At 41.6% G+C, this 14,887-nt stretch overlaps 1 protein-coding gene across 5 annotated transcripts in view; it reads right to left on the bottom strand.

The window, feature by feature from the left end:
* Positions 1–14,887, bottom strand: part of CEP170B (centrosomal protein 170B) — a 79,632-nt gene that overhangs the window by 52,635 nt on the left and 12,110 nt on the right. For all 5 annotated transcript variants that reach the window (XM_066608158.1, XM_066608160.1, XM_066608161.1 and 2 more), the window contains exon 2: positions 3,877–4,017. In XM_066608158.1, the coding sequence (XP_066464255.1) occupies positions 3,877–3,981 (105 nt within the window). In that variant the 5' untranslated portion in view covers positions 3,982–4,017. The remainder of the gene's footprint in view (positions 1–3,876; positions 4,018–14,887) is intronic.

The raw sequence follows: 14,887 nt of genomic DNA, 5'->3' as shown, positions 1-14,887 counted from the left end.
CAATTCACAAAATTTGATATTACAACAATATCAGCTTGTATTCTGCTGCATTCAGCATCATGTATAATAGAAAATTATTGCTCTTCTGACTCAGTATCCTACATCTTCCAAACCAAAGTAATAGATATTAAAAATGGACAGTAGCTAAATACTATCTAATGCTATATGAACTAAATATATGGGTCAAACCCAGAAAGTAATATACCACAAAGCCATACTAAAGGGCTGTCACATTTTCAAATACTGTACTGTATTGGAGAACTGGGAGTTAGAGGGGAGTCCCTTATTCAGGACCTCTATTAATTTGAAGGGACTAGTAATTATTAGTAAATTATAGGACCAGTGTTTCTGGTGGCGCAATGTGCCACTTATAATTTAGTGAATGACTTCATTACATGTAACTCACTGAAGGACCTAGAGTGGTGGTTGGAGCTGGTGACGTCATCACAGGTCCTTCAATATCTTGACCGTCATGTGATCAGGGGCGGGGCTCAGAGTTCTGGTGATTCAGCTGCTCGCTGGGGTGAAATCGTGGCTGGGATGAAGGACCTGTGATGAGGTCGCCGTCATGTGATCAGAGGCGGAGCATATAACTCACTCGATAAAGGACTTGTGATGGCGTTACCATCATGTGATCAGGGGCGAAGCATATAACTCTCTTACTCACGGACAAGTGGTCATTAGTACTTTGATTGGTGAGCAGTTAGAATGAACGATTAGTGGCCAGAGCACATCCATCCATTACATGGACAGTTTGGCTTCATTTCACCTGTGTCACTGCAGCTTTGACATTTCATACTTGCTCCTGGGTTCTCCACAGATTTTAGTTGGTCATTGGGGGTGCTAGCATGCAGAACCTCCTATTATGTACCCATTTCTAACAAAAATAGTTGTCAAAAAAGAACATAAAATGTATGGGGTATATGCATCATAGACTTTGTCATTAACTCAGCTATTGAAGCTATGGCTTGTAGTAGTGCACATACAAGAACAAATCCTAGGTCTCCATAGATTTCACTGCTCACCATTATCCTATAGATTAATATGGCCATATAATGACATTTGGCTACATTCTCCATACTAGTGTTACAGCTGAGGGGTGGCTTGCATGGCCTTCTTCCTAAATACCGCTTTTTTATTTCTTTTTATCCCTACCCATAAAATAGCCTCTGCAACCATCTAGTTTGGGTTATACCTCTGCAGAGGTCTACTCTAGGTTACTCAGTGGTTTTAAAAACACTAGAGTCTAGATGATCATGTTTGGCTATTTTGGAGGCCTTCACCAAACCTCTCTCCAACATCTCAACTTCATCACTAGATTATCATCCTACCATTAACTTTATCCCCTACCACCGTCTCCAAGTTTCAGGTTTTGACTTGAACATATCTAAAATTAAAAAGGTACAACCTGAAGCTCTTGGGCCCCAAACAAAGTTAGTAACAGATTTCCCTAAATACTATGAGCTAGTTATAGAACTGTTGTGCCTTTTTGTGGCAAAAGAGCATTTGGCCCTCTAAAATCTAGGGCCCAAGCGCTAATGCGTTCACTACTCCCTATATAGTTACATCCCTGCTGAGAATATCAATTAACACAGAGCATGCTAGGATGGTTGTTTTGCACAGCTTATAGCTCCATCTAAGAACCTATTTAAAATGCAAAGTTTCGATGTTACAGTAATTGCTTCTTTTCAAGTTTTTTTTCCCCTTTTTTGCTCATTTTACTTATGTGTTGAAGCAAGTAAAATGCCAGGGGCGGAACACATGCCATGACATTTCACTCAATCGCGTTGGCATCATAGGTGTTATTAAAAGGTACCATCCGGATCAACATGAGTCATTCTCGCTCCACCCCTTCAAATAAATAAACATCATCATGAATACACAATGGGAGAACACAAAAAACAATGGCTGTTAATCTAGCACAGACTTGCTTAGCTTTGAGTAAACGTATTCCCAGAAGAATGCAAAAACATGAAGAAATTCAAAGGGGAAAATTTACTGAAGATCGAGGTGTTATATGCCCGTTTTAAATTAAAATACATTGGAGTAAAAAGATGGACCAAAAATATTAAGAGGGGCAAGCCTCAAAATGAACTTGGCGCATTTTTTGGGCTGCCACTGCGCCAGAAATTGAAACATACATCAGTTAGGGCACACATAGATTTGTGCTATAATTTAGGTCAACTTTTAAATTATTTTAAGCCTGTTGGACCAACATTGGCCCCATCTCTCCACCTATGCTGTCCCACTTTTCTCGTCGAGAGAGGCAAAATGTTGCTAATTTGAGTTCAAATATGACTTAGACCAAAATTTGCAACTTCTTCATGTTAGAAAACTGGAGAAAATGGTTTGATAAATTCCCCCCTAATATGTTATTGTAAAGCAAATATATTTCTATATCTAAAAGCCAATTACCTAATTACAAGCCAAAGAGTTTAATTAAATAGCTGATTTTATAGGTTTTGATTCATTACCTAGGGAGCCCCCAACTTGTGTACAATAGATGTGTTACATGGCATTGTGCAGAAGGACACTTCTAAACATCTGTACTGATAAAACAGCCCTTCAACTAAATGAATGTTAAAGGGGTATTCCACCTCTTAAAAGCTGAAGACCTATCCACAGAATAGGTCATCAATAGCTGATCGGCTAGAGTCTGCCACCAAGGATCCCAATTGATCAGCCATTTGCCGAACTGCTGTCTTTGTGTACGAAGCAGGAAGAAGAGAGCTCCATATATTGTGCAGTGGTCTGGCGTGATATTGCAGGCACAGCCATGTCGAACCCCACCCAATCAGTTATTGATGACTTATCCTGTGAATAGGTCATTAGTTTTAAAAAGCTGAAGAACAACTTTAATTATGGAAGTCAAGGGTTCCTTAAAGGCTCAAAGCTCATTTGCCTATCTGACCAGACTAAATTGTAGTGTAGAGCAATAACTTCAGCCTCTTAAGAGAAAGAGACAGGTATCAAATTCCAATAAGGATTGCAGTGACACAATAATCACTGAACAAGACCAGAACTTGAGACCAGCTTTAAAAGGGGTTTCACCATTAGAGACAAAACCCTTCTAAATGAAGCACCTGGGGCAAACCGCTGATCACTCTGGCACCCACTCCTGGCAGACAGCCAATTTTGCTTTGGGGAGAAGCGGCCAGGCAGGCATTTTCCCTGCAGCAGAGGAAAGTTAGCATTGCAAAATAGTCATTCAGATGAACAGCCACCCTTGTAATACAAAAACGAGTCAAAGTCCAACAGAAGGGGAGCTGCTCTTACAAAACAGCTCTCAGTTTTCACAATATAGGTACTAAGCAATGTATCCTACTCTAATGATGTGCATATAGCCCGCTCTGACATATGAACAGGGACTGTGTTCATTGCACAACCCCTTTAATGGCTGATGTGTACAGAAAAGCTGTATATACGGAACCTGTACAACGGCACACACTATGGACTTGTAAGCACTGTGTGCCACCATATAGTGCCTCCATACGATGGAACTTGCTACACAGCCTCTGTGCATTTCTGTATAGATTCAGAGGCACGCAAAGGTAAAATATGGGCTTATAGCAGTCTCATTTAGACTCAGTTCATATTTGCATTATTAGCCTCCATCAGGGGTTCTGTCAGCTATTCCAGTCTTCTGGGGGAAAAAGACAGGAACCCTGAAGAAAACCATTAACCTCAATGGCGTTCATCACGGTTTAGATTTAGAAGCCACAATGCTACTGTGAACAAAAGTCGAATTCTCAATATATTATATATGTCAATTAGAACCAAATTAAATTAAAATGAATGCAACATTTAAAATTGTCAATTCGAATACCAATATGAAGCATATAATACCGTCCTATGTGCGTTAATAGATGAGCTTACCTGAAGCATGAGCTCACAATCATCTCGGCCAACAAAGATCATCTCCCGAGGCAGCCTATGGCGAGTGCCGGAGCTGCTCACTAGGAACCATGACGTGACGCTCATCTTGCTTCTTGACTAAGCACCTACCATGTAAACATCCTGTACAGAGACAAAACACACACAACCTAAGTACAATAGTCAAGAATTAGACAATTTAGGGTGTTGCGCTGGCGGAGGGCACAAATCCGGGCTAACAGTCATTTTAACTGTTATGACTAAACAGTATCAGAACACACAAAGTAACATTTCAGCATTTTTAGGCTACATTTGTGCCAACCCCTAGTACTTAGGCATGCGATATTCCGAGTGCAGGACCTGAGGAGGTTCTAATAACTACACAGAGGCATTTCCAGTGCCATGCTCCACCTCTTCAAGGCCTACATAGGATTATCACAGGTTAGCAATTTTTCCTGGACTGTTCTTTTAAGACATGATGAGATACATTTTTTATTACTCCCCAAATGAGAACAAATCTGCCAAGACATATATTTCATTGTATATATTTTCAAAGCTGCACATTTAAAAGGGGTTGTCCATGAATAGGAAAATGGACGAAAATAGACCCTCCTTTTTTTCCCAGAAACCAGCCACTGTTGCATACACTTATTTGTAAGAGGTTGAGCTGCAATATCAGGCACAGGCTATGTACAAAAGTGGCACAGTCTCTCAAAAACGTGAATAGAAGAAGGTCCTTTAGTACAATCCTGGACAAAGCTGCATTCACATGTGGCTTTTTTTTTTTTTAGAAACCACAAGAAACTTTTTTTTTTTTACTGTACATGTGGTTTTTAAAAGCCGTCAACCCCCCCCCACACACACACACATAAAAACACCATGTGTGAACCCAGCCTAAGTAATTTAATGTATGGTGCCATAGATTCCCCGTTCATCTTCTGCCTGTAAAATCCGATACCAGACGCCTCTTGATCAGCATTTCCTTATTATTTCTGGGGTGTTTTTCAGGATTAGCTAGATTATAGCCAATTGCAATTGAATAGTTGCCACGTCAGTATTGCCCTTTGGACAGGGTGATACATTGTAATTCTCATGTAGTGTGCAGTCCTTGACACCTGCATTGTTTCCCACAACAAACTGGGATTAGATCTAAGAATAATGGTATCGCTCAAGGAAGTGCAAAGGTAGCAGTTGCACCTTGACCATGGTGAATAAGGGGGCCCAAAAGGTCTCTCTGCCACATAAAACACCACCAGCATTATAAAATGACACATTATAATATGATACAGAGCCAGTTACAGATTTTGCTTTGGGCCAAAAATTCGAGCTATGCCTGTGTCCAATAGCAGGAGAGATATGGACTTGTGTGGAAACTATACAGGTTCCTGGAAGACTGGACAAACCACAGGAACGTACAATGTCTTTTCCATTTCACACGGTAATACACTCATCACACCTGTTATACCAACATTCCCAGGGTCTCTGGCACTTGAAACGAAAATGTTTGTTTTGCAATGAACAGCTCATGTAAAGAAAACATGGACTTTGCACACAATTGCAATAGTATGTGTATTCGGAGTAGGGTCACACAACAGTATTTGGGCAAATAGACTTGACAATAATTTATCTAATGGAGATTCACAGTAGCATGTAAAGCAACCCACCGGTTTCAGGACAAAAAGAGGTCTTGAGATCACAGGGGTATATTACCTGTAGCTGTTCTTCTCTGCTGGGCCTCCAATGCACTAGCTTCAGGTCCTGTTTTCGGCCATCCAAGATGGCTAATGCAATCTGTGGAATACCTAATCTCCACATTGCACTAATAGTGTTAGACTACCAATACACTATGCCTGCTCTTTGATTGACCAGAGCTGCTCATGTGATCAGCACTGCCCAATCAGAGAGCAACGCACATTTATGTGGTTAGAAAATAGCTGCAGCTATCTTGGAAGGTCCCAAACAGGAAACAAAACCTAAGGATCGGAGAGGTAACACCTGCAGGTAATATACCCCTTCCTGTCCCAGTACAAAATCTGGTCTCAAAACCGGCTGGTCACTTTAATTACTAAGATACTGTAGCTACTGTATATACACATTAATGAAGAGGCATGGCCAATTCACTTTTTTACACTTGCTTTGTCACTAGAATTAATTCTTATGCGATTGCATTATTCTCTGTTGAAGATGGGTGGTGGTGGTGGGGTGGGGGTGGGACGCTGGATGAGACCGCTTCCTGTTACGGCAACTTTTAGGTATTGAGCTCTTGGGAGGCAGCGAATGGGAATCCAAAACATAGTAAGGCTCCCCAAACTTTAACAAGGGGAGGGATGTACTGGTCCTTGATCCTTTTTGAACAAGGGGAGGGATGTACTGGTCCTTGATCCTTTGGGGCACTTTTGGCTTGGAGACTCAAGAAGTATTGCGAGTCCTTCTCGTAGAAAAGGCTTGCGGTAGACTACATCACAATGCACTTCTGCTGCGTTTTTTTTTTTTTTACACTTTGGGTGACAGAAAGTACAATCACAGTCAGGCTTTCAATTATTTAAAAGCCCTGCGCTTGGCATGGAGGGGAACGATGAAAATGCTTGGACTGATTGTGTATGCTAATTTCCAACCAAAAATAGACAAAATAGCAGAACTGCCAACTACTGTAAGTCCTTCTACCCTTTATACATATGCCGCCCCATTCTTCAGCACAATTCCACAAGCTAGGGCTAGCATTACAGTCATTGTCCTCCACTAAAGATGCATCATAGTGTATTTATGTCAAGCATTAGCATGAATACGCTGTGTGGCACTGCATTGCCTGCGTGAAATTGAAAATTTGCTCCATCAATTTAAAGGGTTTATAATATATACATAAATATTGTAATTGTTAACATTATCTCCATGATCATAGCATTAAACCATTGACTAAAACATTCCTATGAATGACAATGTAAAAAAGAATGCCGCCTGCTATGTTTAGAATGATCTTTCATGTCAAATTATTCCACAGCTACCATTAGTGCTTTTTTGGAAAGAGGCGGTAGCCTTCTTGCCAGAGGTTATATCCCAACCTGTATACCCCTGTCGTGTATCTGCTGAGGCTTTTTACAGGAAAACCTATGCCACACAATATTCAAAGATTTCTGAAGGAAATCCTCAACCCTTTTTTAGATCTAGAAAAGCCTTAGTACTTCGATGGATAAGTGACCGCCCTGCCACCACTTCTCAGTGGAGATCCTTGATTACCAAAATCATACCCAAGATTAATATGGTTTTCAAAAATAGATTTTACAAAAATTTATGAACATGTTTTTGTGTGTTGTCATCGCACTTTACTCTAGGTCCGGTGAATGTACTCCAAACTATGTTGCACCATTTCTAGACTTCACTACCTTAGCGGGCATAGGGAAAAAGAAAAGCCTGAAGTGAGGCCCCAGGATCTTCGTTCTCACGGCAGATGAGGATCCCAGCAGTTGGACTTCTATAGATCAGACATCAATCTATCCGATTTGTTAGAAAATATTCTATGATCGTATGAAGGGAAGAGTGATGATAGTAGGACATTTAATATAGTAGTAAAGACTATTCCAATTTAAAAGAAAGGTCTATTGAAACAAAATAATTCCTCAATATAATCTCTGACGAGACAAATGCCCAGACAATGAAGGATATTTATCGAATTGAGGAAGACTCCACAGCAAGGTTAAAACAAGCAGCCACATACAATACCTTTTGGTCTAGGGAGTCTAGCTATAGGAGATACAGTGCTTGACGAGGTCCAGTATCCCCTTTGCTTAAGCTATTGACGCTAGTATTATAAATGACACATAGTAGGTGAGGTCCTTGCTACATTTACACTGTGGTCCAGGAACTAAAAGTTATGCTTCAGCCTATAGGATATGGAAAAGCAGCAGATAGTACCTGGAATTGGATCTTGAGGAGACCCAAGGGTTGATGTGTAAATGCATAGCATAATAGTTCCTACTATATTCTGCAATTATCCCTATCACTATATAAGTGAGTATATAGACCCAGCACAGTGTGAAGCTCTCGGTCAATTGGGGACCTGGTACATATTTTACACAGGGTTCAAGAGCTTTAAGTTATGCATCTATCTTCAAGAATATTACTTAAGATAATAAAAAAGTCATAAGAGTATTAAAATCTTGTTGAAGGATTCCTAACTGAAAAAATAGTTTTCAAGACAAAAGGGAAGAGCTTCACTGTGCTACGAATGTCAAGCATTGTGCCTGTTTAAGCTCTGAAGAGCTCTGATGTGAGAAGAAAAGCTTGTTTTCCATTGAACATGAAGTGTTGATGCACGAGCTTTTAATATTTTCATGTTGCTGAGTGTTTAGAGGTTGAACCATATTAATCTAAACTGTGAGCTAAATGCTGTAAGATATAAATGGCGTCTACAAAATCTTAGAAGAACAAAGCTAGACTTCCCATTGGAAAGGTCTTTCTTGATCTCTTGGATTGGACCCATTCAAGGTTTTGGTTAAACCAACTCCGAGGAGTAGTGGTGGAGTTTGACTGGGGCGGTACACCTGTCAAACTGTAATACAGGTGTCCTAAGGCGAGCTCAGGGAGGACAGAAACCTCTCATGGAACAGAAGGTATTTACTCAAGTGAATGGGACCATAGCTTGCAGCTCTACATTCCAATGCGGTGGCAATGATGAAGAAAACAGGTTTCAAGTGAACTAAGGAGGGGGTCTATAGTCTCTGGCAACTAGAGCTGGCTAGAGACATTCAACAGCTGTTAACCAAACAATTAAGATCATCGAAGAAGTGGCCAGGCATATGTAGTTCGTTCTGCACAGACGTCTGTGCCAGGGCCCGTTCACTCTTCTCAGTGGTCATTAACGTCTTTTAGAGGGAGAAAAATAAAATATGCATGCCAATATAGAAGAGTTCTAATGATTAACCAACAACGTTATGAGCAGGAGAACAAGCCAACACAAACATATGCGGTGTTCAGGATCAATATAGGAAGTTGTCCAGTCAGAGACATGCGTGTCTAGAATAATTCATATGTTGGCTGTCCAACAACTCTTGACACGTCCATATGACTTATTAAAGCAATGGACACCATGGTGACTTTTCCATTTCTAAAATTTAAAAAAAAAAAAAAAAGTTGAAGGGGTTTTGAAATAATAAAACATGGCTGCTCTCTTATAAAACAGCACCATACCTGTCCTAAGATTGAGGTATTGCATCTCAGCTTCATTTACTTCAATGGAGATTAGCTACATATCAGACATAACCATAGACGTATCTGGCACAGTTCAGTATAAAATAACTATGTTTTCCGAGTCCTGTACAGCCCTTTAAAACATTCTATTGAAATGACTGTACTTAGAAGAAAGAAGGATGAAGATGCAAGGAGCAACAGGTATAACTTGAAAGGTGACCTGGCCATCTGGGTTTTATGCAAATATCTACTGTGTGGAGCAACTATTCAAAAACGAGGTCACCGTCACCTTTAAGGTATGGGAACTACAGAGACTAGATGAGTAATTATTACCCTCAAGTACTCGTCTATAACTTGTTCATTAGCTAGAAGTAATTTGCCAGGCACAACAGTCTTATGACGATAGAAAGTGACATCCCAGTACAGTCTACATGTGAGACATACCATATGGCCTAAGTCACACAAATAGAATGTGTGCTGTACGAATAGTTTTCCATCCAAGCTCTCCGTCTTGAATGGATTCTAAGTGTTCATTCACACAGGTGTATGCAGTTTGGGTGCGTGAAAAACAGCACCATTTTTACTGCATATATGTGTGCAGATGTGGGGGGGGGGCAGGGGGCGTTCACGCAAATTCACTGCACGTGAAGTCTGGTATAGTTAAATGGTTGGAGATGTAAGGGGATGGCCGCAGTATGTACTAAACCAACTTACAAGGAATGGGTCTTCACCAAGTGCCATTATCACTTCACAACCTTCATTCTAGGGCAGGACTAGGAGTTTCGCTGCAGATAAACATTATGTTAATAAGGCCGGGCTCACAGGACTGTAAGCATAAATGCTGCATGTATCACACAGCGTTTTACCGCTGTCGAGCCGTTGGTGAGCCAGCCTATCTGCACGTAACCCCATATCTCTCATATGCCGTCATGTGCAGTGTTCCTGCTTTTTTTTTTTTTTGTTTAAATTTCCCACTTTTGACTTTCACAATGAAAAAAAATGCGCGATTTTATAGCAGGCGGCAGCAATGCGAGATTATTAAAAAAAAACAAGCATCACTGACGCTGAAGAATCGCGGGAACAAACACACAACTTTGCTGCAATTTTCTTGCGGCAAACGTTACGATCGGCCCGTGTGATACGCCCCCTAACTGCCAATCTGTGTGCCCTATTGTAACTATCAAGCTAGTGCTCATTGTGACTGCAACCATTAAGATCTGTGCCTCTTGTGAAGTCAAGTTATTCAAGCTTACTGCTGTGTGTCTGCTTCCATTACTGCACCATCCTCAATTGCATTCCCAGAGTAGGGGCCAAGGTTCACACATAAAATTGACCCTCTTACACAGGCCTCTTAGAGGGGAAAGAGTATAGTCTAGACACAATTGTGGGTAAAGTGCAATGACATGCAACCTGTGGCTGCCAAGCTGCTGCAAAACTACAACCCCCAGCATTTAGCTATGAGTTTTAGTCTTAAAAGAGCTGCAGAGCAACCTATTGGTATATTGGTACTGTATAAGCTAAAATCAGCGCAGTTAGTATTTTATTTGACCATTTGCTTCACATGCTGCTATAAAAAGCCTCAGAGAATTTACAATCCTATAAACCACACGTTATTATATAACCTTTCATTGCACAACCCTCACTAATGCACTAGATCAATGCAGAGGTCATCTGTGTGTAGAAAAAAAAAGCATTAAAATTGCAGGGGAGAATATGGCTAGAAGGTTAGAGAAGTGTTTAAACTAGGGACTGGAGGGAGGGCAACCAGACAAAGAGAGGTGAAGACAGTATAGACAGTGGCCTGGGACTAATACCCCATTTAGACAACGATTATCGCTCAAAAGCCATCTTTTGAGCGATAATTGTTGTGTCTAAACGCGCGACCATCATGCACTGTTCGTGCACTATCCACTCATCGCTAACTTTGAGCTAGTTAACGATGAGCCTTATCAGTGCCACGCGCTGAGTTCTCTATTGTTTCAGCTGGTATCCCTGCTGTGTTCTCCGAGTGGAGTATGCAGTTCTGCACACCCCGCATGGAGCCCTCAGCTGTATACCAGCTGTGGGCTCCGTTAACACAGCAAGAGTATGCAGAAGACAGAGCTCCAGCTGTCTTCTATATAACCCGCTCAGAGCACTGATCTGTATACCATCTGAGCGATCCAAGAACACAGCAGAAGTATGCAGAAGACAGTGCTCCAGCTGTGTTCTGCACACCCCACTCGGAGTGCTCAGCTGTATACTAGCTGAGCGCTCCGTGAACACAGCAGGAGTATGCAGAAGACAGCACTCCAGCTGTGTTCTGTATACCCCACTCGGAGCGCTCAGCCAGATACCAGCTGAATGCTTCGAGAACACAGCGGCTGTATACAGAAGACAGCACTCCAGCTGTCTTCTGAATACCCCACTCGGAGCGCTTAGCTGGGTACCAGCTGAGCACTCCGAGAACACAGCAGTTCTCGGAGCGTGTAAATACACACAACGATTATCGCTCAAAAGATTGCCTTTGAGAGAATTTTGAGCGTTAATTGTTGTGTCTAAATGGGCCTTAAGTAATGAGAATGGGGGATGGAGGGGTTAGAACAGTTAGAACTGGCAGCACAGTTAGTAGGGATACACTCACTAGAGTAACTATAGGAAACGTAGGGGATGCGGTTGCACCCGGGCCGAGGATCCTTAGGGGGCTCATAAGGTCTCCCCTCTCTATATAGGGAGCCCAGTACTAGGAATAAACCATTCTAGTTGGGGGCCTTGTTACAGATTTTGCACTGGGGCCCAGAAACCTCAAGTTACGTCTCTGGATACACTTAATATAAAAAATAACCAAAACCTTCTAAACTGAATGGTGACTAATGCTAAAAGTCTGACCAATAAGGTTGATGAACTAGAAGTAATAATGTCTGAGGAAAACAACAATATAGAGGGAATAACTGAGACCTGGTTGTAAGAAGGCTGTGACTGAGCGGTAAACTTACAAGGTTACAGTCTGTTCAGAAGGGATCGTAAAAACCAGAAGGGGGTTGTCTTTATGTAAAATCCTGTTTAAAGCCAACAGTACAGGAAAATATATGTGAGGGAGATTAATGTGTTGAGTCTCTATGGACAGAAATACATGGAGGGAAAGACAATAATAAAATCCTCATAGGGGTTTTCTATAGGCTAACAAATATAACAGAAGCTACTGATAATCTATTACTGAGGCAAATAGATGAAGCAACAAATAACAATGAGGTAATTATTATAGGAGACTAACTTTCCGGATACAAAACGGGGAAACTGAAACTTGCGGAACTTATAAAAAGGTAACAAGTTTATGCCAATAACTAAAGACAATTGCCTATCTAAATTTGTACAGGACTCGACTAGAGGGAACAGTTGGATGCAGAAGACAAGCAGGGCCACCCTGCTCGTCTTCTGCATCATCCGCTCGGAGCGCTCGGCTGTATAACAGACATTTTAGATCTGGAGTGGGTACAAAGGTGGGTAACTAAAGTAATTAATGAAATGGGCGGACTACAATACCCAGAGAGGTTATTAAAATTGGGGATATTTAGTTTAGAAAAAGAGACGGCTGAGGGGCGACATAATAACTATGTATAAATATATCAGGGGACAATACAGAGATCTCTCCCATCATCTATTTATACCCAAGACTGTGACACAAGGGGGCATCCTCTGCGTCGAGAGGAAAGTAGGTTTCTACACCGACATAAAATGAGGTTCTTTACTGTAAGAGCAGTGAGACTATAGAACTCTCTGCCTGAGGACGTGGTGATAATGAACTAGATAAAAGAGTTTAAGAGGAGACTGGACGCCTTTCTTGAGAGTTATATTATTCTATGTTATAATAACTAATTACTTCAGAAGGGTCGGTGATCCGGGGATTATTCCTTTTGTAAGATTGGAGTCAGGAAGGAAAAATTGGCTTCTACCTCATTGGTGTTTTTTGCCGTCCTCTGGATCAACATTGGGGCGTAATAGGCTGAACTGGATGGACATATGTCTTTTTACGACCCTATGTACTATGTTACTATGTATCTCACCATGTAGTTACCATGGTGTGGAGGAAAAATCGCAGTGAACTTTCAATATCTTGCATTTCTTGAAGTAAAGGCTCATTTACGAGATGATCCCTCAAAACTCGTTCAAATTAGGATGATTGACAGTTTTAGCGATCATTTTGCATAAGCCGCTAATGGGCACGAATGGCCATTAGCAGATTACCTTCATTTGCATTTAAATGAGCCCCCAGAGCTGTATGCAGAGAACAGTAGGTGGTCTGTTCTCTGCATACAGCTCCTTTGTTCTGCTGCAGGAGGACTGCAAGCTGAATACAATGTAATCAGCGCTCTCATGGAGAATCACAGCCTGTGTCCCTGCTATCAGCTCTCTGGCCGAATGATGGATTTTATGCACTCCTAAAAATCATCGGTCAGCTGAAAAGTACACGAAGGTAGCATTTACACACAACAATTATCACTCAAAAACATAGTTTGAACGAATTTTGAGTGAATTGTTGTGTGTAAATGGGCCTTTAGGGTGGTTTTACATGTGCATCAGGGTTTCTGTTTTCCTGCTCTGTTCTGGGAGCAGGAAAGGAGAATTTCCATAGCCGAATGGGTCTGTCTGATGGATCTGAACAGCACGAAGCAGACCTATTAACTATAACGGGTCTGTTCGGTTTCTGCTCAGCTATTAGCATTTTACCAGTAGAATAAGCGCTGCATGCAGCACAGATCTGAATGCAAGCTAAGGCCTCATGCACACAGGGCAAACTGAATTGTGGATCCCATGCTTGTCACTGGCACAGGCAATCCGCTGCCAATTGGCCCATAGATGTGCATGGCGATTTCTCTCTCCACACACACAAGCGAATTTTATTTGCGGACAAACCGGGCTGGAAATAAAATCGCAGCATGCTCTATTTTAGAGAGGGCTATGCAGGGACAGCTTCCATTGAAATCAATGGAAGCCATCTGTACCGTGGCACATCAGCAATACAGAACAAATTATGAGATGACAGGTAAGCAGGGTTGCCAGCAGCAGCCCGGGGCGGATTCCAAGCAGGATTCCCCACACGGAATCCGTGCGTGCCATGTGCATGAGGCATAAGGTCTCTTAGCCACGAGCGATGCGAAATACGCCCGCGGATTTAAGCCGCAGGAGTACTGCGAATCAAATCAAAAGAGTGTCAGCGAGTGATCGCATTTTTGCGTCCTTCCATATCAATCGAGTCCTCCCGCAGCGAATAGACTGTAAAATAGAACATGCCGGAATTTTTTCACACTCGCGGAATCCCACGGTACAAATCCACATGTGTGCGTTGACAGGCAGAAAGCTACTAGCTTCAATAGAATCTTGCCACTGCGGAATTCCCACGTGGATTTCCGCTGCAGGAAACGCGATGCAAATCTGTCTATGGGCATTTACCCTTAGACTGCAGGAGAGATCATTCCTAATTCAAAAACTGCATCATATTTACATTCACAATATGACTAATAATAAAATGCCAGTAAGCTGATAATTATTTCCAGCACAGAACTGCAAAACATTATTGAATCTTTTTAAACAAGAATATGGAGGAAACACAGCCAAGTCCTGGCATAGTTAAAGGGATTTTCCAAGTTTTTTTTTTTTTTTTAGCAAAAAGTTTACAGCAGTTCTTGTGGAAAAATAATAAAAGAAAATATACTCACCATCCAAGAGCTCTGCAGCTCCAGTACCACATCCTCACCTTCTCCCCAACAGATTTGCAATCAGTTTGCATACGGAATATCACAGACTGCTGTAGACTGGAGGCGTAAGTTCAAGCTTCTGGGCCCCAATGCAA

This window comes from Eleutherodactylus coqui, chromosome 6, assembly GCF_035609145.1.
Source record: "Eleutherodactylus coqui strain aEleCoq1 chromosome 6, aEleCoq1.hap1, whole genome shotgun sequence".
Taxonomy (NCBI): Eukaryota; Metazoa; Chordata; class Amphibia; order Anura; family Eleutherodactylidae; genus Eleutherodactylus; species Eleutherodactylus coqui.
This window is presented reverse-complemented; position numbering and strand designations above follow the sequence as displayed.